This window comes from Oncorhynchus keta, chromosome 32 (assembly GCF_023373465.1).
Source record: "Oncorhynchus keta strain PuntledgeMale-10-30-2019 chromosome 32, Oket_V2, whole genome shotgun sequence".
Lineage (NCBI taxonomy): Eukaryota > Metazoa > Chordata > Actinopteri > Salmoniformes > Salmonidae > Oncorhynchus > Oncorhynchus keta.
Genome location: NC_068452.1, coordinates 15,799,586 through 15,824,883, shown reverse-complemented (window position 1 = coordinate 15,824,883; position 25,298 = coordinate 15,799,586). Strand labels below are relative to the sequence as shown.

Here is a 25,298-nt window from a genome sequence, read left to right as displayed (position 1 = left end):
GTGTTTTATTATACGTGTTACATTTATCCTAGTCATGTCCTTGTAATCAGTGATAATGCTACAGGTGATAAAACAATTCCTCAACAATAAAGTAATACTCCACTCTCCTGTAGCCTACTCTGGTCTACTCATTTAGTCCTAATATTACTTTGGCTTATGATCTTATTCACATATGTTTCTTATACAACTTCTTTCTAAAAATGCTTTATTCCATCATAGAAATGTGTAAGTTTGTAGGCTAAATAAGATTGAGTGCTGTAATGTCACATTTCTCAACCATAAAAATACTTCAAACCGGATGTATTAACTCCAGTGCAAATAAGTAGCCAATACCTTCCTGTTTGTCATTCTAACCCCGGCGTGAGGGGGAACTGTGTCTGTTGTACTTTTAAGGATACATCTTTGAAATAGTTTCTCGAACGTAAGTTCAGCGTTCTCTCTTGACAATGTAAAAATGTTGTTCTGTCAATATCCTATATTTTTATTCAATTGATTGTGAGTATCAGTTCCTCAATGTGTAAGGTCAGCCTCGTTCAGCTTTGCTCTCTTTAATTGGCTAGTAGCTAATAGTATTTTTTTTTAATCAGTTAAGGTTAGTTAGCTTTTTACAGTAGTACTAACGTGATTTTTGTATTTTATTTTTACTGCTAGCCAATTAAAGGGAACAATGCTCATGCTACTGGTTTTGCTATTCTCGTAACGTTATCTAGCTAATTGTTAGCTCACTTATCGTACTGTCTATACGGACAACGGGGCAGAAGCAACTAAAAAAAGTTTGCCAGCTAACATTAAATTGTTAGCGTGTTCTGCTGGGCTAGTGCTATCGTAAACTATATAGCTAGCTAATGTCAGATGAAAGGGGTTAGCTAGCTAGTTCAGTATCTTTGGTGTATTTTATGTGTTGCTCTGGTCTGACACGGCTGCATAGCTGACTAAACTCAACTCACGATTTCAAGTTGAGTTTAATCGGCTAGGCTTCCTGCAGACTAGACCGGCGTAACATAGCTAATGTTAGCTCTTTTTTAAATTAACTTGATGACTTGCTGCTAGCTAGTAGTACCAACAATCGGTATAACGACCACCGAATCTACAGCAGCAAATGACCAGTTTAATCTCTTATCTCATCATTCACAATTGTTATCTAGCTAAATTTGCCCTATCAAATTGTATTGGTCTCACACACAGCAGATGTTATTGCGAGTGTAGCGAAATGCTTATGATTCTATCTAACAATTCCACAACAAAACCTAATGCACACAATCGAGTAAAGGAATGGGATGATTATATATATGGATGAGCAGTGACAGAGCGGCTAAGATGCAATAGATAGTAAAGTATAGATGGTGAAGGATATAGTATATACATATGAGATGACTAATGCGAGATATGTAAACATTCTTAAAGTGGCATTATTAAAGTGACTAGTGTTCCATTTATTAAAGTGGCCAATGATATCAAGTCTGTAGGTAGGCAGCCGCCTCTGTGCTAGTGGTGGCTGTTTATCAATCTGATGGCCTTGAGATAGAAGCTGTTTTTCAATCTCTGTTTTGATGCACCTGTACTGACCTTGCCTTCTGGATGGAAGCAGGGTGAACAGGTAATGGCTCGGGTGGTTATTTTCCTTGATTATCTTTTTTGCCTTCCTGTGACATTGGGTGTTGTACATGTCCTGGAGGGCAAGTAGTTTGCCCCGTGATGCAAACTACTTGCCCTCCAGACCGCACCATCCTATGGAGAGCCCTGCAGTTGTGGGCGGTGCAGTTGCCGTACCAGACGGTGATACAGCCCGACAGGATGCTCTCAATTGTGCACCTGTAAAAGTGGGTTTTCGGTGACGAGCCACTTTTTTTTCAGCCTCCTGAGGTTGAAGAGGCGTTGTTGCCTTCTTCACCACACTGTCTGTGTGCATGGACCATTTCAGTTTGTCGGTTATATGTACACCGAGGAACTTAAAACTTTCCACCTTAATGATGAGTTTGGAGGGTACTGTGGTGTTGAATGCTGAGCTGTATTCAATTAACAGCATTCTTACATGGGTATTTCTCTTGTCCAGATGGGATAGTGCAGTGTGATGGCGATTGCATTGTCTGTGGACCTATTGGGGCAGTAAGCAAATTTGAGTGGGTCTTGGGTAATAGGTAGGGTGGAGGTGATATGATCCTTGACTAGTCTCTCAAAGCACTTCATGATGACAGAAGTGAGTGCTATGGGGCAAAAGTCATTTCAGTTACCTTAGCTTTCTTGGGAACAGGAACTATGGTGGCCATCTTGAAGCATGTGGGAACAGCAGACTGGGGTAGGGATGGATTGAATATGTCCGTAAACAAACCAGCCGGTCTGCGCATACTTTGAGGACCTTGCTAGGGATGCCGTCTGGCGAGGGTTTTACTCACGTTGACCACGGAGGAGGAGAGCCCACAGTCTTTGGTAGCGGTTGTGTCGGTGGCACTGTATTGTCCTCAAAGCTTGCAAAGAAGTTGTTTTAATTTGTCTGTGAGCAAGGCGTCGATGTCTGCGACGGGGATGGTTTTCTTTTTGTAATCAGTGATCATCTTTAGACCCTGCCACATACGTCTCATGTTTGAGCCACTTTGTCTCTACTTACGCTTTGCTTGTTTGATTGCCTCACGGGGGGAATAACTACACTGTTTGTATTCGGTCATATTTCCCGTCGCCTTGCCATGATTAAATGCAGTGGTATGCGCTTTCAGTTTTGTGAGAATGCTGCCATCAATCCACGGTTCCTGGTTAGGGAAGGTTTTAATAGTCAGTGGGTACAACATCTCCTATACACTTCCTTATAAACTTGCTCACCGTGTCAGCGTATACGTCATTGTCTGAGGCTACCCGGAACATATCCCAGTCCACGTGATTGAAGCAATCTTGAAGCGTGGAATCCAATTGGTCAGACCAGCAAGGGCGCTTCCTGTTTTAGTTTTTGCCTTTGAGCAGTTGAGTGTGTTACTTGTTTGTGTACTGCAATCGATATGCTGATAGAATTTAGGTAGCCTTCTTCTCTGATTAGCTTTGTTTAAATCCCCAGCTACAATAAATGCAACCTCTGCATACATGGTTTTCAGTTTGTGTGGAGTTCCTTGATGGACGTCTTGGTATCCGCTTTCGGGGGATATGCATGGCTGTGACGATAACCGAGGAGCGTTCCCTTGGGAGATAATACGGTCTGCATTTGATTGAAAGGAATTCTAGGCTAGGTGAAAAAAGGACTGAGTTCTTGTATGTTGTTACAATTACACCGTGAGTCGTTAATCATGAAACATACACCCCGCCCTTCTTACCAGAGAGATGTTTGCTTCTGTTGGCGCGATGCACTGAAAATCCCGTTGGCTGTACGGACTCTGACAGCAAGTCCCCAACTAGCCATGTCTCTGTGAAACAGAGTATGTTACAATCCCTGATATCTCTTTGGAAAACAACTATTGCCCTAATTTCATTTACTTTGTTAACTAGGGACTGGACATTAGCGAGTAATATACTCCGAAGCGGTGGGTGGTGGGCACGCATCCGAAGCCTCACTAGAAGACATCTCTGGCACCCTCTCCTCCTACGGCATTGTTTTGGGTTGGCCTCTGGAATCAGTTGAAATGCCTTGGGAGGTGCAGACAAAGGATCCACTTTGGGAAAGTTGTATTCCTAGTCGTATTGCTGGTAAGTCTGATATTCAATAGTTCTTCCCAGCTGTATGTAGTAACACTTAAGGTTTTCTGGGCTAACAATGTAAGAAATAATAGATTAAAAAAACAAAATACTGCACAGTTTCCTAAGGACTTGAAGCAAAGCTGTCATCTTTATCGGTGCCATCCTTGCCACCAAGTAGTTGAAGTTACTGTTCAGGATTAGTATAGCCTAACTTGGTCCATGTTGTCCCTCTGCTTCACCAATGGCAGATGCCTAGGCGACAGTGTTCGAAAATAAGAGAATACTACCCTTGCATATAATGATGAAGACCTATTCTATTGAAATAAATAAACGTCCTACTGTCTCTCTCCTCACAGGAGTCCTCCCCTCTCCATGTGCATCCCTAATGGGCGGCTGGTCTCGTATTGCGGTGCTGGAGCTGTACCGAGCACTGCTCCGTGCAGGGCGCAACCTTCACTACACAGACCGCAACTGCTACCAGCGTGCCGTGGCCGGGGAGTTCCGCCGCTGCCAGGCCCTGACCCCGTGCCAAGCGACAAGGAGGGCGCACTGAAGAGGGGCCAGTTCTTCCTCAGCAGTAGACTGGGGTGGCTGATGTAGGTGGTGGTCAGCCATCCAACCACACCTTTAGCAAGACGTGCTTGTATCAGACCACTAACAGGTAAACTATTCAGATATTTAACTGACCACCTATCCTATCGCTCTCATAAGATGATAATACATATTTTAATAATGAAAGTTACAGTCCTTGAGTTATGGTAATAGAACGCAAGACTCTTCACATCTGCATAAGTTCTTTCTTTGTTCTTCTCTCATAGTTTTTCCCTTCTAACTCTACATTCACAAAGACAGAATGGCGGGAGTGAACAGTGACCGTAAAGGAAAGAAGGATGACAACGGAATGGGCACGGCCGTTGACTTTTTGCTCTCTAATGCCAAGCTTGTGCTTGGGGTCGGAGGAGCTGCCATGCTTGGCATTGCAACACTAGCAGTCAAAAGAGTAAGTGGGACATTCTCTAAGCAATTATTTTCTTGTAAATGTTATCATGTACGTAATTCTGCCTTGTGCCAGTTCAGTTGTAGGCTAAATGTGATCACCTCTCACTATTTGGCTTCTGATCTCCACATCAGTAATTTCACTGTTTTTAACCACGAGTGGAAGACATGTCCATTTCATGAAACATTCTAATGGACAATAAAGCTTTTCAATTCAATCTCCTTTCAGATGTATGACCGTGCCATAAGTGCTCCGACCAGCCCTACTAAGATGGAACCATTAGGGAAAAGGAGCTGGGAGGAGCCCAGCTGGATGGGCTCGTCACAACTGGTACTTAACCATGACATGAAGTCAACAGTGAGCAGGTCACTGCAGACTCTACCCACCACCTCCAACTCCTTTGAACCAGGTAAGGTACGCTAATGTATTTAGGGTGTCACACACAATGTTATTCCGCATTACAACTATCAACATTGCTCATATAACAGTTACAATCGTGTCGTTAGCTCACCCCACAGTGTGAAACGTTGCCAATGGCGCTACCAAACTGGTACTTTTTCAGTGGTGCGACTGGTTAGTACATTGTCAAGCAGGATGGTTATGCGTGTTGGCACGGTAGAGGATGTGAGATCAAGTACCGGTAAGGATTGGTGAGCGAGGAATCTATACTGCTAAGCACCACAGGGACACCTGTTAGACTCACACTTGCACACATTGCCTATCTGTGTTCAGAGTGAGGCCTGAACGGTAACACTTGGGATTGATGTAGTAGCAGGTGGTCACAGTGGGTTAGTAGTGTGTTTCAGATGGTTTGACCTCATCTCTGTGCAGTGTTTTCTAATCATTGGCTTTGTCTATTGACGACAGGATGGCTGATGGCAGGATGGCTGTCCTTCCTGTATTGTGGGTGATGCTACTGACTCTCAGTGCTTGCTGTATGAAGTTATAGGGTTGTTCCATTTGATTTCAATCAGTTTTTGACTGCACCTCTTTTGATTTGAACTAAACTTTTCATGCATATTTGCCCATGGTTGAAGTGATCAGAATTACTTTTTGGACCTGAATACTAAAACATGCAGGAGATAGATGTGCTCAAAGTTGACCCATTTTTGCATACCATACCATGAGACAACCATGTACTCATCACTTGAAAAGATTAACGGTTAAGTTTGATATCATTTAAAAGCTTAAACAGGGTTGTCAAACTATATTATAAATTGCATTAAAAAAATATTTAATTGATCTAAGAACATGTAAACTCAGATTTATTTTCATTTTTACATATGTTGATGCTTAGACCCTGATGTATATCATCTGAGGTGTACTGTATGTGTTGTGCCTGCCATTGGTTGAGACACCGCACACTCTTGAATACTGGGTGGGTGTCATTTTAATCATAGAAATATAATTCATAGAATGGACCCATCCCTTCAGACCGCTGCAATTTAGCTGGTACACCTTTGAAATTGAATTGAAATTTGACATTCCAATTACTACTGCAAAGATGGCCACCGGTCCACCCACCGTCGAATGTCAATTTAAATGGAATGTCTATCTATATTTATATGATTTCAATAGGTTTCTTATGAAAGATTGACATTGTAGTTTTAAAACAACTGATATTCCCATTCAAGTCAATATTTTCTGTGTGGACCTCTGTTAGCAGTTGATGTTACTCTTCAATAACACAGACCCCAAAGCAAATCAGGGGGAGGAAAATTGGTTTATTCTTCTTCAAAGAGGACGGATCATGCATGGAGGTAGATGTTCATGCTCCCCTGCCCTCAGTGATTGTCCCCAATGATTCATTACACAGAACAAAGGGACAGGATGTTATTTTTTTGTAACCCAGCCCAAGCCAGCCCAAACCAATTAGAATTCCTTGTGATAAAACTGGGCCAATGGCCAAATAACAAGTATCCTATCTCAGGTTGGACCAATAAGAACGTGCCACATGTAGCTAGCTATAAGTTCAGGACTGACATTCCTAGCAGATGTTGAACTGAAAACCAACTATTTCAATTGATAATTCCCTATTGACTTTCAGTACTTTTGACCTCACGTCCTCTGCGTCGTGTATTTATCTTCGACATATTCATACACCTCCAATCATCTTTGTGGTCCAATTGGAAAGTTGAAATGTCGATGTCATTCCCATTTTAGTGCATTCATCAGCCAAAACATTACACCCACTCTGTATTCAAGTGCATGCTGTGTCTCAACCGATGGCGGTCGCAACATAAACCTCAGATGTAAAATAGGATCCAAGCTACAACATTTGTGAATCTGTGTTCACACATTTTTATATCATTGACGTTAAAGGTTAAGAGAGAATATTTTTAAAAAGGCTTTCCTTTTTTGTTTTAAAGAAATTACCAAATAGTTTGACAATCCTGTTTGTAAGCTTTTAAATTATATCAAACTGAGCCATTTTATATTTTCAAGAGATAAAGACATGCAGTGGATGTCCCATGGTATGGTGGGGTATGCAACATGAATCACATTTTGGGCACCTCTCTCCTGAATGTTCTGGCATTCAGGTCCAAAAATGCCCTTTCTGACCACTTCTACCATGGGCAAACATGTATGGAAAGTTTTGTTCAAATTTAAAGGGGTGCTGCCAAAGCTATTGAAATCGAATGGAACGCCCCTATAGTTTTGTTAGTAGAAGCCCCACTAAATAGACTGATGCAGTGGCGTGCCTGGGGACTGGGCCTTCAGTGAGGTCCTACACAGTCCCACCCGAATTAATCCACCTCTTATTACCATCATTATGATGCCATGGCTCTGGACACTATACATTTAGACAGAAACGCAGTATAACCAGGCGTCGCGTCGCCCCCAAAGCAGTTTCACCGTGATGATAAAGACGCATAACTATTCACTGAAAATAAAAAACATTTAATAAAAAATAAAATGCATTGTATGCCTACTCACCAAAGACTGATTATTTGAACACAAAATCCATCCTCCTTTCTTTAGCTCAAGAAGACTTCAATGACTCAGACTACAACAATCTGTGCGTTTTTAGTTCCACCAATAAGTCATTTTCTATCGACAAGGAGGCTAATGCTGAAAGCCGAGTCTGTCCAGTAGCATTTCTGGAATACGTTTTGATTCGCTTTAAGGCCGAGAATGACCGCTCGACAGAAGCCGTGGACACTGGGATAGTCACTGTCACACATGCCAATGTGTAAAGTTGCCCCATGTCCCATTCAGATTTTTCTGATTAAGGAAATCAAGGAGATCAGAGGGACTTTTTTTTTGACTGAACCTGCGGCTCTCTCGCTCAATTGTAATAATAGGCATTCCCAGCAGTACAGTTTGCAGTGCTTCTCGGAGCCTGTTAGCCATTGATAGCGCTCGTAGTTGGAACTTTGAAAGTGGCGAACGAACCCCTTTCCCGCCTGTGACAGGCTAGCGTCGGCGTCGGGCGACCTCTCCTTACAATGTCTAACTTTTCTTGAAAAGTTTGTCTTGAGAATGGCGTTATAATTATATCCTCGACCAAATTGATATCTTCTCCTCCTCCGCCATTGTGGGTTGAAAAAACAGCTTAGTAGTACGCAAATGAATTTGTTTATCAAATTCAGATTCCTAGTTCTGAGGTTCTGCATAGACCTGCCCATAGGACCTGCCTCTCAATATTGGTAATCCAATCAAAAGACGTGCACGCACTACGCCTGCTAGCTGGCTCCTGTGTAACACTGGAGCCAGCCAGCAGGCGTACAATAGCCAACTCTAAAGCTGATTGGTTGACACTAAATTTTCATTTCCATTCTCTTTAAGCTACAAGCGCCCGCACTGTTGATTGTGAAGACCTGGGAGCAGATTTTAGACCCCTGGCAACACATGATGGCTAAATATGATTCAAAAAAAGATCTAACATAAAGACCAGCCCAGTCCAAATCTCAACCTGGGGCTGGAAGCAGTGCAACCAAGAGGAAAGTTATGAAATGAAGAGTACTCTGGGGAATAATTTAATATGTATTTGTGGGAAAATATATTTTAAATATATATATTCTGATGATGTTTAGCCCAGCAGAGAAGGCCTTGCTGGCCCTGATGGCCCACCACTGCTCAGATGGCTAGTTTCTATTGAGCTCCATTAGATATTTTATAAAGTAAAGAAATACCTCAATCTGTGGTATTTTGGATGGTTCTATTATGCCAGGTGTACACTACACAACTTTCAATATCCTAACATTGCTGAGCCTCTCACGTTTAACGACTGTCTTTTGTGTCGTTTGTTTGTCTTACCAACATATTGGTGCTCACGCTAAACAATGTGGCTCAAACCAGGGGGGGGTCACACTACAAGAATCTCCACTTGGTCGTGAGGATTCTCAATACGGTCTGATCTCAACTTAAGAAATGGTGTAGCTTATGCCCGGCTTTAGTAGTAGGTTACTCTCTGTAGGAGAGGATCGTTTGTTTAGCACCCTCTCTCGTGGTACTTGTTCCCATTAGTTTGGTTTGATTTCCTGTCGTCACCCAATATCCTTTCTTTGGTTCTTATTTACCTCCCATGCCCTTTCAACATATTTTATTTATTTATTAAAGTGTCTGGCATTATCAGAATGTCCAGCCCAGATGGGCTTATATGCATTGTATATGCTGATTTTAACCATTTAAAAAAATATATATATATTTTTTTATTTTACCCATACCTGCACATTACTAACCTCTGCCTTTTCGTGACTGTATCCCCCTCAGACTGCGTGCGGAGGGCGACGGGGCGGGGACGTAGCGTTGCAGGAGAGACCGACCTCCTCCGTGCCAGGATGCGCCTCTCCTTACAGGAGAAACTGTGGGAATTCTACCAGGAGCGGGTGACCATTCCGGCTGAGGAGCAGGCCACCGCCCGCCGGGCCGCCCTGGACATCTGCGCTGAGCTGAGGATCTTCCTGCACGGCAAGCTGCCCGACATGCCCCTCCGAGAGATGTACCTCAGCGGCAGCCTCTACGATGACCTGCAGGTAATAGGAGGGTAGTAGTAGGACAATTGTATTATCCCTCCGGGGGAAGGGGATAAAGGATAGATATCACTTCACAGGCTTAGGAGTGTTGTGACCACAAACAATGCTTTTTTTTATCTCTGTGCTCATCTCTGGGTTTGAAATGTTGTGGTTTACAAGAATAACACTATTTGCTCTCTCACTCTTTCTCAGGTGGTGATGGCGGATCACGCTCAGCTCATGGTCCCTCTGACCCTGGAGAAGAACCTGTGGTCGTCAGTGCCCGGTGAGGACACCATTATGAATGTTCCGGGCTTCTGGCTGATTCGCAGGGAGAACCTGGAATACTTCCCCCGAGGCAGCAGCTACTGGGACCGCTGCATGGTAGGAGGCTACCTCTCCCCCAAGTCTGTCTTGGAGGTGTTTGAGAAGCTGGTGGCGGGCTCCATCAACTGGCCGGCCATCGGCAGTGTTCTGGACTACGTGATCCGGCCGGTGGTTCCCTCTGAGACTCTCACCCTGGAGGTCCAGTACAAGACAGACCGCCATCTTTATGTGGACTTCCTGCCTCTGCTGGTGATGGACAACGGCGCCTCGCTAATCGCCAAACCACACAGGCTGGCTGCTGAGCGCCACGAAAACCTTTGGCGGCAAAGCTTCCGCGTGGCGGAGACTGTGCGCCTGCGGGCGCTGGACCAGGAGGACGGGGGCTGCCGCTGCATCTGCCTCAAGGTGACTAAAGCTGTGTGCAAGCTGAACCCCGCCCTGGCGCGCTTATCGGCCAGTCAGCTCACCAGCGCCATGCTGCTGCTGAGCGAGAAGGAGGGCGACTGGACCCAGGAGGCGCTAGCTGACCGCTTTCTGCAGTTGCTCCGCTCGCTCGTGGGACACCTAGAGGCTGGGAGGCTCCCCTGTGCCCTGATCCCAAAGGTCAACCTGTTCTGTGAGCTGACGCCAGTGGAGGTGGATGAGCTAGGATATACCCTCTACTGTTCTCTCTCTGACCCAGAGGGACTCCTAAGGACTCCTTATTCTGACTGAGTCTGGTCATGGGTTCTAGGGTTTAGGACAGATGGTATATAATTCTAAGGTTCCATAGATTCCATACTGCAGAAGAGGATATGATAGGTAATTCATATGTGCTTCAGACATGGACCATGTCCCCTGTGACCACATTGCTGTGTGATTGAGTCAACATCACGTGTCTGGAGTTGCTGTTTCCTCAATCAATGTTTCTCTTGTACTTTTTTTTATTTGTGTAATTATGTTTGATTAAGTAGAAATGCAAAATCAACCACTTTGGTAGGATATGTTTAAAAACATATTTTTGACATGCAAGCCGTATCTGCTAAATTCAAATACCGGATCATCCAAATACCAGTTAAACCTCAGATGATGAAACCAGTCTCTTCATAATGGTGCACGTAAGCCGTTTTATAAATAGTACTGTACAGAGGGGTATACTAAAAGGCATGATCAAGGAGTTAGCCAGCTAACTTGCCTAGATATCCTAAAAATTACTTTTTTTTAATGTAGAAAGATCATCTTCAAATGGGCTTGGTCTAAATTAAGCTTTCTTGATGAACCAAAATGATCTACAGTTATTTCTGGTTGTTTATCAAAGTTGAACCTGCTTCGTAGTATATCCCTTGGTTTAGGGCTCAGTGTTTGTTGAATTGGGGATTGCTTCATTGGCTAATATTATGTTACCGTAATATTATGTAACCAATTTGGAATGAATGATGTTGGAAAAATATTATATTTATTAATTATAATTTATGTGGGAATGGAAATTGGTCTATTTGAAAGATATTTTGTTAGCTCCCTTCTCAGATGTCTGGTCTTTCAAACTGAGAGTATGATGGGTAACATTAGTCGCATAGTTAATATCATGTCTTAACAGGGGCATGGAAGAGATCTTTCAGTCAAGTGAACAAGCCTCAATAATCGGCTCTAGCATTATTGGTCTCTACATACATTACCGGTCAAAAGTTTTAGAACACCTACTCATTCAAGGGTTTCTCTTTTTTTATTTTTACTATTTTCTACATTTTAGAATATTAGTTATGTTCTCAAAACTATGAAATAACACGCATGGAATCATGTAACAAATTGTTAAACAAATCCAAATGCATTTTGTATTTGAGATTCTTCATATAGTTACGCTTTGCCTTGATGACAGCTTTGCACACTCTTGGCATTCTCTCAACCAGCTTCACCTGGAATGCTTTTCCAACAGTCTTGGAGTTCCCACATATGCTGAGCACTTGTTGGCTGCTTTTCCTTCACTCTGCGGTCCGACTCATCCCAAACCATCTCAGTTGAGGTGAGAGGATTGTGGAGGCCAGGTCATCTGATGCAGCACTCCATCACTCTCATTATTGATAAAATAGCCCTTACACACCCTGGAGGTGTGTTGGGTCATTGCTCTGTTGAAAAACGAATGATAGTCCCACTAAGCCCAAATCAGATGGGGTGGCGTATCGCTGTGGTAGCCACACTGGTTAAGTGTGCCTTGATTTTGAAATAAAACACAGACATTGTCAACAGCAAAGTACCCCCACACCATAACACCTACATGCTTTACGGTGGGAAATACACATGCGGAGATCATCCGTTCACCCACACCCCGTCTCACAAAGACACGGTGGTTGGAACCAAAAATCTCCAATTTGGACTCAAGACCAAACGACAAATTTCCACCGGTCTAATGTCCATTGCTTATGTTTCTTGGCCCAAACCGGTCTCCTCTTCTTATTGGTGTCATTTAGCAGTGGATTCTTTGCAGCAATTTGACCATGAAGGCCTGATTCCCTCAGTCCTCTGAACAGTTGATGTTGATGTGCCTGTTAATTGAACTATGACGCATTTATTTGGGCTGCAATTTCTGAGGCTGGTAAACTCTAATGAACTTGTCCTCTTCAGCAGAGTTAACACTGGGTCTTCCATTCCTCTGGCGGTCCTCATGAGAGCCAGTTTCATAGCGCTTTATGGTTTTTGCGACTGCACTTGGAAGAAACTTTTTAAAAGTTCTTGGAATTTTCTTTATTGACTGACCATGTCTTGAAGTAACGATGGACTGTAATTTCTCTTTGCTTATTTGAGCTATTCTTGCCATTTATATGGATTGGTCTTTTACCAAGTAGGGCTATCTTCTGTATACCACCTCTACCTTGTCACAACACAACTGATTGGCTCAAACACATTAAGAAATAAATCTATTCCACAAATGAACTTTTAACCAAAGCTGTCATCAAGGCAAATGGTGGCTATTTGAAGAATCGGAAATATATCAAATATATTTTGATTTGGTGTAACACTTTCTTTTGGTTGCTAAATTATTCCTAGTGGTTAGAGCATTGGACTAGTAACCGGAAGGTTGCAAGTTCAAACCCCCGAGCTGACAAGGTACAAATCTGTCATTCTGCCCCTGAACAGGCAGTTAACCCACTGTTCCTAGGCCGTCATTGAAAATAAGAATTTGTTCTTAACTGACTTGCCTAGTTAAATAAAGGTAAAATAAAAATATCCATATTTTTTTCATAGTTTTGATGTCTTCACTAATATTCTACAATGTAGAAAATGGCAAAAAATAAAGAACCCCTTGAATGAGTTGGTGTTATAAAACTTTTGACCGTTAGTGTATATAGCTTACTATTTAGCTGAGACTTTGAGGCAGGGTGCTTATTACACTCTGACATGAGATGCCAGTTCAAATGGACCGATAGTTTGGTGACACCGTCAGTACTGCCACCCCTAACAAGGTAAATTGTCTTAAGCACTGTTATGGTCCACAAGGAAACAAGACCAGTGAGTGTGACATGGCAGGGGTTGTTCTTCTACTGCAGGGCACTTCTGGTACTGTAGAATGGTATCGTACAGTTTGTGCTGTAGCCAACTCTTCTCGTCATGTATGGCATGGCTAGAAGAGTTGCTTACACACTCCATACAGTATGGGACCAGGTCACACTTAGCCTATTCTACCACTGTGTAAATGGATAGAATGTAATATTGACCATGTGAGCTGCCCCTAAAGCAAATAAATGCTTGTGGTACGACTGAAATCTTGACATTCTTGAGTTTAAAAAGAACATGTTGCCCCACTTTTTTTTTTTTTTTTTTTTCCCGTTCTTGAAGCGAGTGTTTTTGATTTTGGTTTCAACTTAGCTCAACTTGCAGTTATTTCTGAAATTGAAGCAAACTTTGCAAAGGTAGAAACCAGTGGAGGCTGCTGAGGGGAGGACGGCTCAATAATGGCCGGAATGGAGTGAATGTTATCAAACACATTCATGTGTTTTGATTCCATTCACTGCATTCTAACCATTATTGTCCTCTCCTCAGCAGCCTCCACTGGTGGAAGCACCCACTATAAGGCCTATTGTATAAATCACATAGAAACCTATCTTCATGGGATTTAAGTTACGGATGATTTGTGTTTCCTAGTACTCCTCCCAAAGTTGTTGAATGAAAGCGGGTTGAGAAATAAGAATATATACTTTCATCTTAGGTAGGTTTGCCGTTTGCATGAGTAAGAATACCAATGTAGAAAGTTAATCATACATAGAGTTGTTATACACCATCTTTGTACTGTCTATGATGTCAAATGTCTTGTGACATTAAGATGAAATGCTTGACCTATATGTTCATTCATAGATCTTTGTTAGGTAGAACTGGTTGTTGCATACCTTTTGTATGAAAAATCTGCCATAACTTTCTCCTACTCATAACACAAAATGGTTGGTGTGCATTTGCAAATGAAACGTTGATAGTTGGGATGTTAAGCTGAGAGCAAAATTACCAAAAACAGAACACATCTTTGTCAGTCACTGTGGGAAAAAAATATTGTTTCCAGTTGCACATAGTGTTTGCCTTTTGGGTCTGATCTTGCTTCAGTGGTCCCTACTGGTATAAGGTAACTCTTGCTCAGTCATGATACAGTGTCTTCAGAAAGCAATCATACCTCTTGACTTCTTACACATTTTGTTGTGTTATAGCCTCAATTCAAAATGTATTAAATATATATTCCTCACCCATCTACAGACAATACCTCATAAATGACAAAGTGAAAACATGTTTTAGAATGTTTTTGCAAATGTATTACATTAAATACAGATATGTAATTTACGTAAGTATTCACACCCCTTTAGTCAATACATGTTAGAATCACTTTGCAGCGATTACAGCTGTCTTTCTAGGTAAGTCTAAGTGCTTTGCACACCAGGATTGAACATTTTATCTGTACTTTTGTTTTTTATTCTTCAAGCTCTGTCAAGTTGGTTGTTGCTAGACAGCCATTTTCAAGTCTTGTCATAGATCTTCAAGCCAACTTTAAGTCAACTGTAACTAGGCCACTCAGGAATATTCAATGTTGTTTTTGGCCTTGTTTTTTAGGTTATTGTTCTGCTGAAAGGTGAATGTGTCTCCCAGTGTCTGTTGGAAAGCAGACTGAACCAGGTTTTCCTCTAGGATTTTGCCTTTGCTTAGCTTTGTTTTTTTTTTTTTTTTTTTTTAATCCAAAAAAACTCCCAGGCGTTGCCAATGACAAGCAGACCCATAACATGATGCAGCCACCGCCATGCTTGAATATATGAAGTGGTACTCTGATGTGCTGTTTGATTTGCCTCAAATATAACGCTTTGTATTCAGGACATAAAGTTGATTTCTTTGCCAAAGTTCTTGCAGTTTTTATTCAGTGCCTTATTGCAAACAGGATGCATGTCCTGGAATATTTTTATTCTGTACAGGCTTTCTTCTTTTCACTCTGTCATTTAGGTTAGTATTGTGGAGTAACTACGATGTTGTTGATCCATCCTCAGTTTTCTATCACAGCCTTTAAACTCTGGTTTATCAATGGTGTATTTAAAACAATGTAATTAATAACTTCACCATGCTCAAAGGAATATTCAATGTCTGCTTTTCTTTTTTTTACCCATCTGCCAATAGATGCCTTTCTTTGCGAGGCATTGGAAAACCTCCCTGGTCTTTGGGGTTGAATCTGTTTTGAAATTCACGTCTTGACTGGGGGACCTTGCAGATAGTTGTGTGTGGGTTACAGAGATGAGGTAGTCGTTCAAAAAAATCGTGTTAAACACTATTCTGCATAGAGTCCATGCAATGTATGTGACTTGTTAAGCACATTTTACTCTTGAACATATTTAGGCTTTCCATAACTAAGGAGTTGACTACTTATTGACTCAAGACATTTCAGCTTTTCATTTGTGGAACAAGTCTGGGGTTGTGAATACTTCCTGAAGGCAATGGACGTGGCTTATTTCTCAAAGAGCTACTTTGGCCGAGGACACGTGGGCTATATTCCCATGTCCACTTCATCATACCACTTATTTGGAATGCATGCCCAACCCTATACATTGCTTCATTCTTGGTATGTTAGTGTGGATATTGGAACAAAGGAGTGTTCAGTTCAGACATTTCCCTTATTTATAGTTCCATTAACTTTACACTGTGTGCATTTAAGGGCTCTGGTAAACCCACATTGAAAGACTGCCAGGGTTAATCTGGTGTTGACCGAGTTGATGTCCAGCAGACCAGGATTTAAACCAGGTCAGGTGGCAGCTATAACCATCCCATGCCAAGATGTCCAGTGTTAAAACACAAGCCTTCAAGATTGTTATGCATATTTGCATAACAATTCCTAAATTATCACTTTGCACATCTGATTTTTTTTTTTTTCCATCTTCCCAATTACCACAATTCTCACACAGGTAGTATTCCACTAGGAGTGGAGGGTGTGCTTTGGTACAGTAGTGCAATATACAACTAAATCTTTGTGTAGAGTTTACCATTTATTGTACATTTGTAACCAGAAAGCGTTTGGTAATGCTACAACCACAGTAGTGTTCTGAAGAAGTGCTTCACTTCAGATGTACTGAATTCATGGGACTTTCTATAAAATAGAGGATGTGTGTGCAGATTTGTCTTCAACTATAATTTCTGTGCTGTTGGTAATTTTGCCACGCAAGCTTGTTACATCTTATGAAGCCTAAAATAGACTACATCTACCTTGTGGATTTCAGCCTAGCGACGATATGCTTCCATGCAATGTATGTTTTTATGGCGGTTTTCTATTTAACTTTAGCTCTGGAACTGAAATGGTACACAGCACTTTGTATACTCTGATAAATGTTGCAGATGTTTGTGGTTTTTCTGTGAAATTTTAAATGAGTAAATCATTTCAAATCATGAGGCTTGTAGGGAAAATAATCTTTGGGTGGGATACAGCAGGTGAAGCAACGGGTAGCTGGCTGCCGGCAAAGATGGAAATTAAGCTAGCCCACAAGGCTAGTACTCTTCAGACCAAGCTAGTAGTGAATGTTCAACTATTCGGCTAGTCAAAAATGGCATGGCATAGATTTTGAAACCAGCTAGTAAAATCAGGCCTACTAACTCCGTTGACCAGTGCATAAAATTCTTAATTTTAATCCCTACACCTGCAATAGGGAAAAGGGTGGGGTTGTGACAGTTGGGTCAATTTCCTTCCCTGTACTTAACACACAAGTATAGCTTCTTTAAGGGCACTTAAACTCCAAGGGTGTCTGCCGAAGCATACAACCATTAGCTAACAGTTCATTCTGGAAAAGGCTTGATTTTTATTTAATAAAATACACTTATTTCAATGGGTTAGAATCACTTTATGCTGTAATGCATACCTTTTTAGGCTATAAACAGAAGCATTGTGGTCTTGGTCGACATACGTGTACACATGACGACATTGTTTCACAACCCTTGAAGGTATTACTGGACCCTGGTACATAGTTAAATTCACTGGACATCAGTTTTGTTAAATCAACAATGATATGCATGCAGTCTTCTGCTTCATCTGCAAAGGAAATGTATTTTGAGTAAAGACATGCATTCAGTAATCTGCTTTCCAAAAACAAAGTGGTTGCGTTGTCAGAGGAGATAGTGTATCTTTTCTGCCTAGTTGCGTCACTTTGTCTTTATACAAAACACCAAGCTGAACTGCCTACAGCAGCTCATATCAGTCTCATTCTGCAACTATTTGTTAATCATTCACCGAACTCATGAACACTTATTGGTCTTAAAAGAACATTTTAAACCCCCCAAAAAAAAGGGCCCACAAGAAGCAAAAGGTACCCCTTTGGAGTTTGTTCATTTTGGTGGTGTGCTTTTCCTCCTAATTCAGCATGATCTGTGGGGATTTAATAGGTACTAGTTCCACCTTGCACACCTTGGTTTCATAAACCCACCGTATTTCTTATACTCAAATCCTTTCAAATCTCCACAACTGGCTAGGGGCTGTTTTTTCTCCCTTCTACTTTGCAGGGGCGAACCCCATGCGGTCTGCGTCCCTGTCAAACACGCTGTAGTAGCGTCCAATGAACACATCTCCCAGGATCCACAGTGGTCCAGCCGGAGGAGGGATGTCCATTGCCATGAATCCTGACAGACAGATTTTTAGACCCATCTGGGACTCCTGCAGCACATAGGGGAGAAGCTTTGAATGATTTGTCACACTTCAACCTCTACAGGCATGTCCACAGAATGAAATAGATATATTTTCTAGACATAATAAAACGCATCTCTATGCATGCGAACTTTGATTAACCGTTTAATTCATGCTGATTGATGTCAAATTTCACAGACTATTTTCTACTGGCAGGCAGGCAGGCCACAGTGAACACTGGTCAGAAGGCGTAATTTACCTTCAGGATATAGTCATCTCCAGTCAAGTTGAACATCTTCCCTCCTAGGTTGAATGCGATGACGGGGAGAGATGGAACCTTCTTACAGTCAATCCAATACTGAGAGGAAGTGAAAGTTAAAAATAATTGCATGTACTTCACAAATCAAAACTTTGTCAGTACAATACAAATAAACAACTGGGGTTACAAGAAAATAGAGCCTTGCCAAGCATGATTGAGATCTTTTGTTGACCATTCAGGAGAACTAAAACAAAGGTTGGAACTGACAGAACAACAGGTAGACATTTAACCTACCTCTCCCATCAGTAGAGGCATGGCTCCGATGGCCTTGTGCAGCGCCCTGACCTCCTCTACAGGCCCGGTGATGAGGGATGTTCCCGTGTCAACAATCGCCTGGCAACCGGCCTTGCACAGCGTCAGCTGGTTGCCCACTTCCACACTGCAGAGCACCAATTAGCTGTGATCACTCAAGACATAACTTCTGTGTGCGATTTTATAAAATCGGTTGAAGGACATGCATCTGGTGTAATAGAAGCAATTATTGTTACCATGATTGTCTTTGATTATTTAAATTTACATGAAGATTGCCATTTTTCCATTCACTATAATGTGGACCCTGCTTTCTGGAAACAGCATACAGTACCCCATCAGCCTTGAACTTCATGGCTTCGACAAGGGGGCAGTTCTCTTGTATGGATATAATAGAGCCTCTGTGTAGATGAGAACCAAGTTGCTTACTTGTTCATCTCGATCTGCCAATAGGCCTTGCGTGTGACGTTGACATAGTGCAGGTCTCCGGTGTAGTACAGTGGGTCCGTGCCTCCCAGCATCAGCTCTCCTCCTACAGCAGCCGATGGATCTCTAAGGAACAGGATATCAAAGGGGTTACAAGTTATTCGTTCATTGGATAAATCTACTAGTGCACTGGAAGAGGGTCTTGATCGTCAATCTAATATCAGATCAGAATATGTATTGCCTCAACCCCATTGAAGCTAGTGGCGACAAGAATAGAAAGTTGTACATGTTATGAAAATGAATTGAATTAACCTGTGGTTTATGTTCAAAGACTTTACCCATAAAAGGAAGCCATTTTAAAGCTGCAATATGTAACTTTTTGGGTGACCAAACTAAATTCACATAGAAATGTGAGTTATAGATGTCATTCTCATTGCAAGCAAGTCTAAGCAGTAGATATGTTATGTGCACTATTTCTAGCTTCCATTAAGTTGTTGTTGCATCTTACTTTCAGTTTTGTACACCATCAAACAGCTGAAAATACAATATTTTTGGAAAAGTGGAAAATATAGTTCGACAGCAGTTTAGATGGTTCTCTACACAATAACGTGCTTGTTGTCACAAACTGAAATTAGGTTAACTATTTCACTTCCTTGTTTGAGGAAATATGACAGCAAATTTAGTTGAAGAATTTCAGGGTAACAGGAGCTCAAAATATCCCAGTTCAAATACAAGAAACTCCTTTCAGTTGACCTCCACCAACAATGAACAGGACAAAAGTTTCAAAAACAAATCACAGTCACCAAACCACACATTGACCTAGGGCCCTCAGTAAAAATGTATTCAAAAAGGTAAAACCCCTAAAACCAACCAACCTGCTAATATAGAAGGAAAATATGTTCTGAGGCAACAGCTTGGCAGCCATGGCGGTGTCAAACACAGGGGTTATATTTCTGACAGATATGGTAGGGTAGCCCATGCCCAGCACCCCGTCAAAGCGTGCCACTGCAAACGTGATGCCAGGTTGCTTTACGGCCTCACCAAACTGTTGACCAGTGACCTGCATGCCGGCCAACTGAGAAAGGGATGGAATGAAGAACAGGAAGTGTGATGTACAAAGCAGACTAAAACAGTGAAGTTTACAGACAATACACAGTAAGAAATGGTATGCAGACTATGCTCCACATTCAATCACTTAAAATGGACAGCGTTAAAATGTCACAAAAATGCTGTGGATTTGCCCACTTAAATGAGAGGAATGCAAAGGAACAATGGACAACACAGAACAGTCCACTTACAGAGACGGTGTCCCCACTGATGAACCCAGACAAGCTGCCTCTGCCATACTGGATGGAGAACTTGGTGCCATTCTGAACGTAGGTGCTCGACTTCTTGGAGTTATAACGATGGTGGAGCCCTAAGCAAGAGGTGCAATATGAAGTTCACACCTTTCTCAGGCTGGATAAATGGCATTAATTTTCATACAGAACAAACACGTCCCTTCATGATGCCTTAAACATATGAATATGATGTCCAATGCCAAAACATGGCTGAGCAAACAAGGTATTTGCAACTTTAGCTTTTGCACCCATCTCATGACTATATGATAGGAGATTCAGCAGGTAGTAAAACCATAATGTTATGAGTGAAGTGCATAGCCACAGGAAGTAGTTTGGGGGTGGGGGTGCTGCAGCGACAGGATGCAAAAAAGAAAAAAAAATCTGCACTGTAGACATCTATATTGTCCGCTAATACAGGACTAGTGAAGGCCCAGTGCACTAGTGTGAACATTTTTTCAACTAAATGCATTTCTATTTCAGTGTTCACAAGCATTTGTAACGAGTCCAATAATTATCTGTACAAAACAGTCAATCTGATGGCGCTGACGGAGACTGCAGCATAGCGGCTAGCTCTTAGGAAACTTTGAAGTACTTTTTATTTATGTAAAAAAAAAAATACATTATTAGCTCAGGAAATGCGTGTCATTACATACAGCTATTGGATATTAGAGCAGCGGTAAACTCACCAGAACTACCTGCATTACGACCAGGAATACGACTTCCCTGGATTAGATCCTTTGTTCACTCTCCCCAGAGAAATTTAACTCACTCCACAGGCTGACCCAAAACGTCGCTGGCGGAGGAGAGGTACGAGGCGGCCTGCTGGTTCAACTTAGGAGGTGCGCACACCACCCGCCGCTTCCAAATATATTACTCCCTAATATTTCAGTCTTTGGATAACAAAGTTGAGTTGAGAACAAGGATTTTTTTCCCAGAGAGACGTCAGGGCCTGTATCATACTTTCTCGGGATACTCCGTCAGAGTCGGTAAAGCCGGCAGGATTCTTACTACATCGCGCAGACAGGAATAAATGATTAACGACTCATGGTGTAATTCTAGGAACATACAGGAACTCAAGTCCTTTTGTTCACCTGATCTAGAGTACCTCAATTAAATGGAGACCATAATATCTCCTAAGAGAATTATCCTCCGTCATTGCCACGGCTGTTTACATCCCATCCCAAGCCATTACCTCAACAGTCATCAAATAACTTCTCTGGACTTTATGCAAACCACATATCCTGAAGCTGCATTTATTGTAGCTGGGGATTTTAACCAAGTAAATCTGAGGACGAGGCTGCCGAAGTTCTATCAACATATCGACTGTACTACTCGCGCTGCTAAGACTCTCAACCATTGCTATTCAAACTTCCGGAATTCTTACAAGGCCCTCCCCCGCCCTCTTTTATGCAAATCTGACCACAACTTCATCTTGCTCCTCCCATCCTATAGGCAGAAACTCAAAACAGGAAGTATTCGTGCGTCAAACTATTCAATGCTGGTCTGACTAATCCTCGCTTCAGGATTGTTTTGGCTGACATGTTTTACTCATGTCGGCCACGGATAAGGAGAGCCCTAAGTCCTCGGTAGCGAGCCGCGTCGGTTGCACTGTGTTATCCTCAAAGCGTGCGAAGAATGTGTTTACCCTGTCCGGAAGCAAGACGTCGGTTTCTCGCGATGTGGCTGGTTTTCCTTTTGTAGTCCTTGCCACATGTTTGAACCGTTGAATTGCAACTCCACTTTCTCTCTATACTGACGTTTAGCTTGTTTGATTGCTTTGCGGAGTGAAAAACTACACTGTTTATATTCTGCCATATTCCCAGTCACCTTGCCATGGTTAAATGCAGTGGTTTGAGTGCACATACATGCATGCATACATAATGAACAAAAATATAAACGCAACATGTAGTATTGGTCCCATGTTTCATGAGGTGAAATAAAAATATCCCATACTCTCAAAAAACAAAATTGGGTACCAATTTGTTTACATCCCTGTTCGTGAGTATCTCTCCATTGCCAAGATAATCCATCCACCTGACAGGTGTGGCACATAAAGCTGATTAAACAGCATGATCATTACATATGTGCACCTTGTGCTGGGGACAAAATGTGACTCAAATGTGCAGTTATGTCAAGTTGAGGGAGCGTACAATTGCCATGCTGGCTGCAGGAATGAATGTTAATTTTCTCTACCATAAGCCACCTTCAACATCTTTTTAGAGAATTTGACAGACCGTCCAACCAGCTTCACAACCACACCAGCCCAGGACCTCCACATCCAGCTTCTTCACCTGTAGGACCGTCTGAGACCAACCACCATCTGAGAACAGCCACCAGGATTTTCTGATGAAACTATGGGTTTGCACAAAGAATTCCTGCAAATTGTCAGAAACCATCTCAGGGAAGCTCATCTGAATGCTCACGGTAATCACCAGGGCCTTGACCTGACTGCAGTTCAGCATCGTAACCGACTTTAGTGGTCAAATGTTCATTGGCATGCTGGAGAAGTGTGCTCTACACAGATGAATCCCAGTTCCAACTGTAGCGGGCAGATGGCAGATAGCGTGTATGGCATTGTGTGGGTGAGCGGTTTGCTGATGTCAACATTGTGAACAGAGTGCCCCATGGTGGCGGTGAGGTTATGGTCTGGGCAGGCATAAGCTACGGACAATGAACACAATTGCATTTTATCGATGGCAGTTTGAATACACAGCGATAGCGTGACGAGATCCTGAGGCCCATTGTCGTGCCATTCATCCACCACCATGTTTCAGCATAATGCATGGCCCCATGTCGAAAGCATCTGTACACAATTCCTGGAAGCTGAACATTTCGCAGTTCTTTCATGGCCTGCATTGAGCATGTTTGGGATGCTCTGGAACGACTGTGTATAAAAGTGTGTTCCAATTCCCACCAACATCTTCACACAGCCATTGAAGAGGAGTGGGACAACATGCCACAGGCCACAATCAACAGCCTGGTCAACTCGATTTGAAGGAGATGCTGCATGAGGCAAATTGTGGTAGCACCAAATACTAACTCGTTTTCTGATCCACATCCCTACCTTTAAGGCATCTGTGACCAACAGACGCATATCTGTATTCCCAGCGATGTGAAATCCATAGATTAGGGACCAATTTGTTAATTTAAATGGACTGATTTCCTTATATGAACTGTAACTCAGTAACATCGTTAATTTTTCCCCCCAGCACCCCTACTTCCTGCGGCTATGGTGAAGTGCAGTGAATGCAATAATAGACTGACTCACAGCATGCGACATCCAGGAAGGAGCAGTGAATGGAGGGCACCCACAGGTTGGAGGAGCCAGTGTCAAACAGCACAGTAAAATCCTGGGGTGGTGTGCCTATGCTGATCACCCCATAGTACTGAGCCTGTAGAGAGATTTGATACAAACAACATTCATATGATAAATACATATGCCTAAGTCTAATACTACAGTTCTCTTCTCCTCGCTCCTAGGGAGAGATTCTGGATGTGCAAGCTTTTAATTCAACCATATATTACATGACCTTCAATCTGGCCCATAATTAGAAGATTGGCCATGTTATGAAGGGTTGGAACAAAAGCCTGCACACCCAACTCCTGGAGAACCCTGGCTTTACTTATAATTGCTTTAGTCAGCCTAGAACAAGCTAGAGTTAACCCAGGCCTAGTGACAATATCCACTTACATCCATGAAGTTGGTGAGTCTCTCAACTGGCACTTTCGGGCTCGGAGTGTTTATTGGTACGTTAGCTCCTGCACCACCAACGGTCTTGGCCATGTCCTGGAGTTGTTCAAAACTCCTCCCATTGTCACTCATCAGGCGGCGCATACTGCGCGTCTTGTGGAGGGGAATTCTAAGGGCAAATATGTATGATAAGGAAAATAGAGACCGTTTTTGTCGTAATTTGTTTAACGAATCATGCAGAACTCGTGCGCTCTACTTCCTGTTTTATACAAGTGTTCTACTGATGGCCCCATTCATTTAAGAGCAGCTTGGTTATTTTTTAATGTACAATCTATGTTAACCTCAATGCAAACTAGATGTCTTGGACATGCCAGCGTTATGGAAACGTTCTACGTGTGCACCAAAATCTGAAATACATGTGCCTAAACAAACATGCATGTAATAACAATTGCATAATGTCAGGAAATTAAACTACCCCAGAGATAGCCTATTCTCACAGGATGGCGTAAGAGTAATTATTATTTAGTTATTCAAAAGTTTCCCAAACAGTAGACAAATATTTTACCTTATAATAGCAGAGCTGTGCGCGATCAACAGCGCGATGATTATATACAATATTTTAAGACACTTCATATTTTGTCTTTGATAGACCAACTGGATGGTAAGTTCTTTCACTTTAAGCACGAATTTTGGACGTCCAACCCGTCTGTCCACAGAAGACCCGAGCACTATCAAATCTACGCACGAAACCAAGTTATATCCGTATGTCTTTCGGTGATTTCCGTACACACTCGGTTTTCTTCACTCGGCCGAACCCTGATTGGAGAGAGAACACACATTAGACGGTCTTATTGGCTAGTAAAGTGTCCATCATTTTAAATTGGTCTGCAATCGGGGATCCTTTGGACGTCCGGATTGGACGTTTTTTTATATACTGCGCAGTTGATTCAAATTATAAAAGCTTGGGGGGGATCCCGGATAGCACCGACCATTCTAAATCAGCCACCATCCTGCGCACTTGACAAGTCGTTGTCTCAGGATCACAAGATACACGGGGAAGGGTCTGACTGCGGTCCGCAATTCAGGGCGTTGCTGCATCTGCAAGAACCCCTCTTAAAGACCGACTGCCTTTAAAAAGCAACGCATCACTTTTAAAACAGGCTATCATCGATATGAGTCGTAAAAAAGTTATTATAGTGTCAAAATTTACTACAAAGTGTAAATATAATAATTTTG

The 25,298-nt window shown here is 42.3% G+C and overlaps 2 protein-coding genes across 4 annotated transcripts; one reads left to right on the top strand and one right to left on the bottom strand.

The window, feature by feature from the left end:
* The first annotated feature begins 325 nt into the window (after positions 1–325).
* On the top strand, positions 326–13,676 carry LOC118365160 (mitochondrial dynamics protein MID51-like). 3 transcript variants are annotated; one of them, XM_035747127.2, is made up of 7 exons: positions 326–421; positions 3,469–3,666; positions 4,014–4,318; positions 4,510–4,657; positions 4,883–5,063; positions 9,371–9,633; positions 9,826–13,676. In XM_035747127.2, exons 4-7 carry the CDS (start codon positions 4,511–4,513, stop codon positions 10,651–10,653), a joined length of 1,419 nt encoding a protein of 472 aa, XP_035603020.1. In that variant the 5' UTR covers positions 326–421; positions 3,469–3,666; positions 4,014–4,318; position 4,510; the 3' UTR covers positions 10,654–13,676. The 3 variants fall into 3 exon arrangements, with proteins under 3 accessions (XP_035603020.1, XP_035603019.1, XP_035603018.1); XM_035747126.2 differs by having other exon boundaries at positions 4,506–4,657; XM_035747125.2 differs by having other exon boundaries at positions 4,476–4,657.
* Positions 13,677–17,199: 3,523 nt separating this feature from the next.
* Positions 17,200–24,825, bottom strand: LOC118365157 (cathepsin D-like). The gene is made up of 9 exons (XM_035747121.2): positions 24,628–24,825; positions 24,063–24,231; positions 23,640–23,763; positions 20,330–20,448; positions 19,907–20,106; positions 19,035–19,157; positions 18,591–18,735; positions 18,297–18,395; positions 17,200–18,067 (listed from the first exon to the last, which is right to left on the bottom strand). Exons 1-9 carry the CDS (start codon positions 24,693–24,695, stop codon positions 17,906–17,908), a joined length of 1,209 nt encoding a protein of 402 aa, XP_035603014.1. The 5' UTR covers positions 24,696–24,825; the 3' UTR covers positions 17,200–17,905.
* Between the last annotated feature and the right edge of the window lie 473 nt (positions 24,826–25,298).

What these genes read in the sequence shown, in the direction of transcription:
- LOC118365160 (XM_035747127.2), top strand. Translation starts at nt 4,511, where the DNA reads ATGGCGGGAGTGAACAGTGACCGTAAAGGAAAGAAGGATGACAACGGA. An exon ending in CTCCAACTCCTTTGAACCAG is followed by an intron (nt 5,064 to 9,370) that starts GTAAGGTACGCT and finishes TATCCCCCTCAG; the next exon opens with ACTGCGTGCGGAGGGCGACG. An exon ending in GCCTCTACGATGACCTGCAG is followed by an intron (nt 9,634 to 9,825) that starts GTAATAGGAGGG and finishes ACTCTTTCTCAG; the next exon opens with GTGGTGATGGCGGATCACGC.
- LOC118365157 (XM_035747121.2), bottom strand. Translation starts at nt 24,695, where the DNA reads ATGAAGTGTCTTAAAATATTGTATATAATCATCGCGCTGTTGATCGCG. An exon ending in CTTCCTGGATGTCGCATGCT is followed by an intron (nt 20,449 to 23,639) that starts GTGAGTCAGTCT and finishes CCTCTTGCTTAG; the next exon opens with GGCTCCACCATCGTTATAAC. An exon ending in TCAGTGGGGACACCGTCTCT is followed by an intron (nt 20,107 to 20,329) that starts GTAAGTGGACTG and finishes TCCCTTTCTCAG; the next exon opens with TTGGCCGGCATGCAGGTCAC.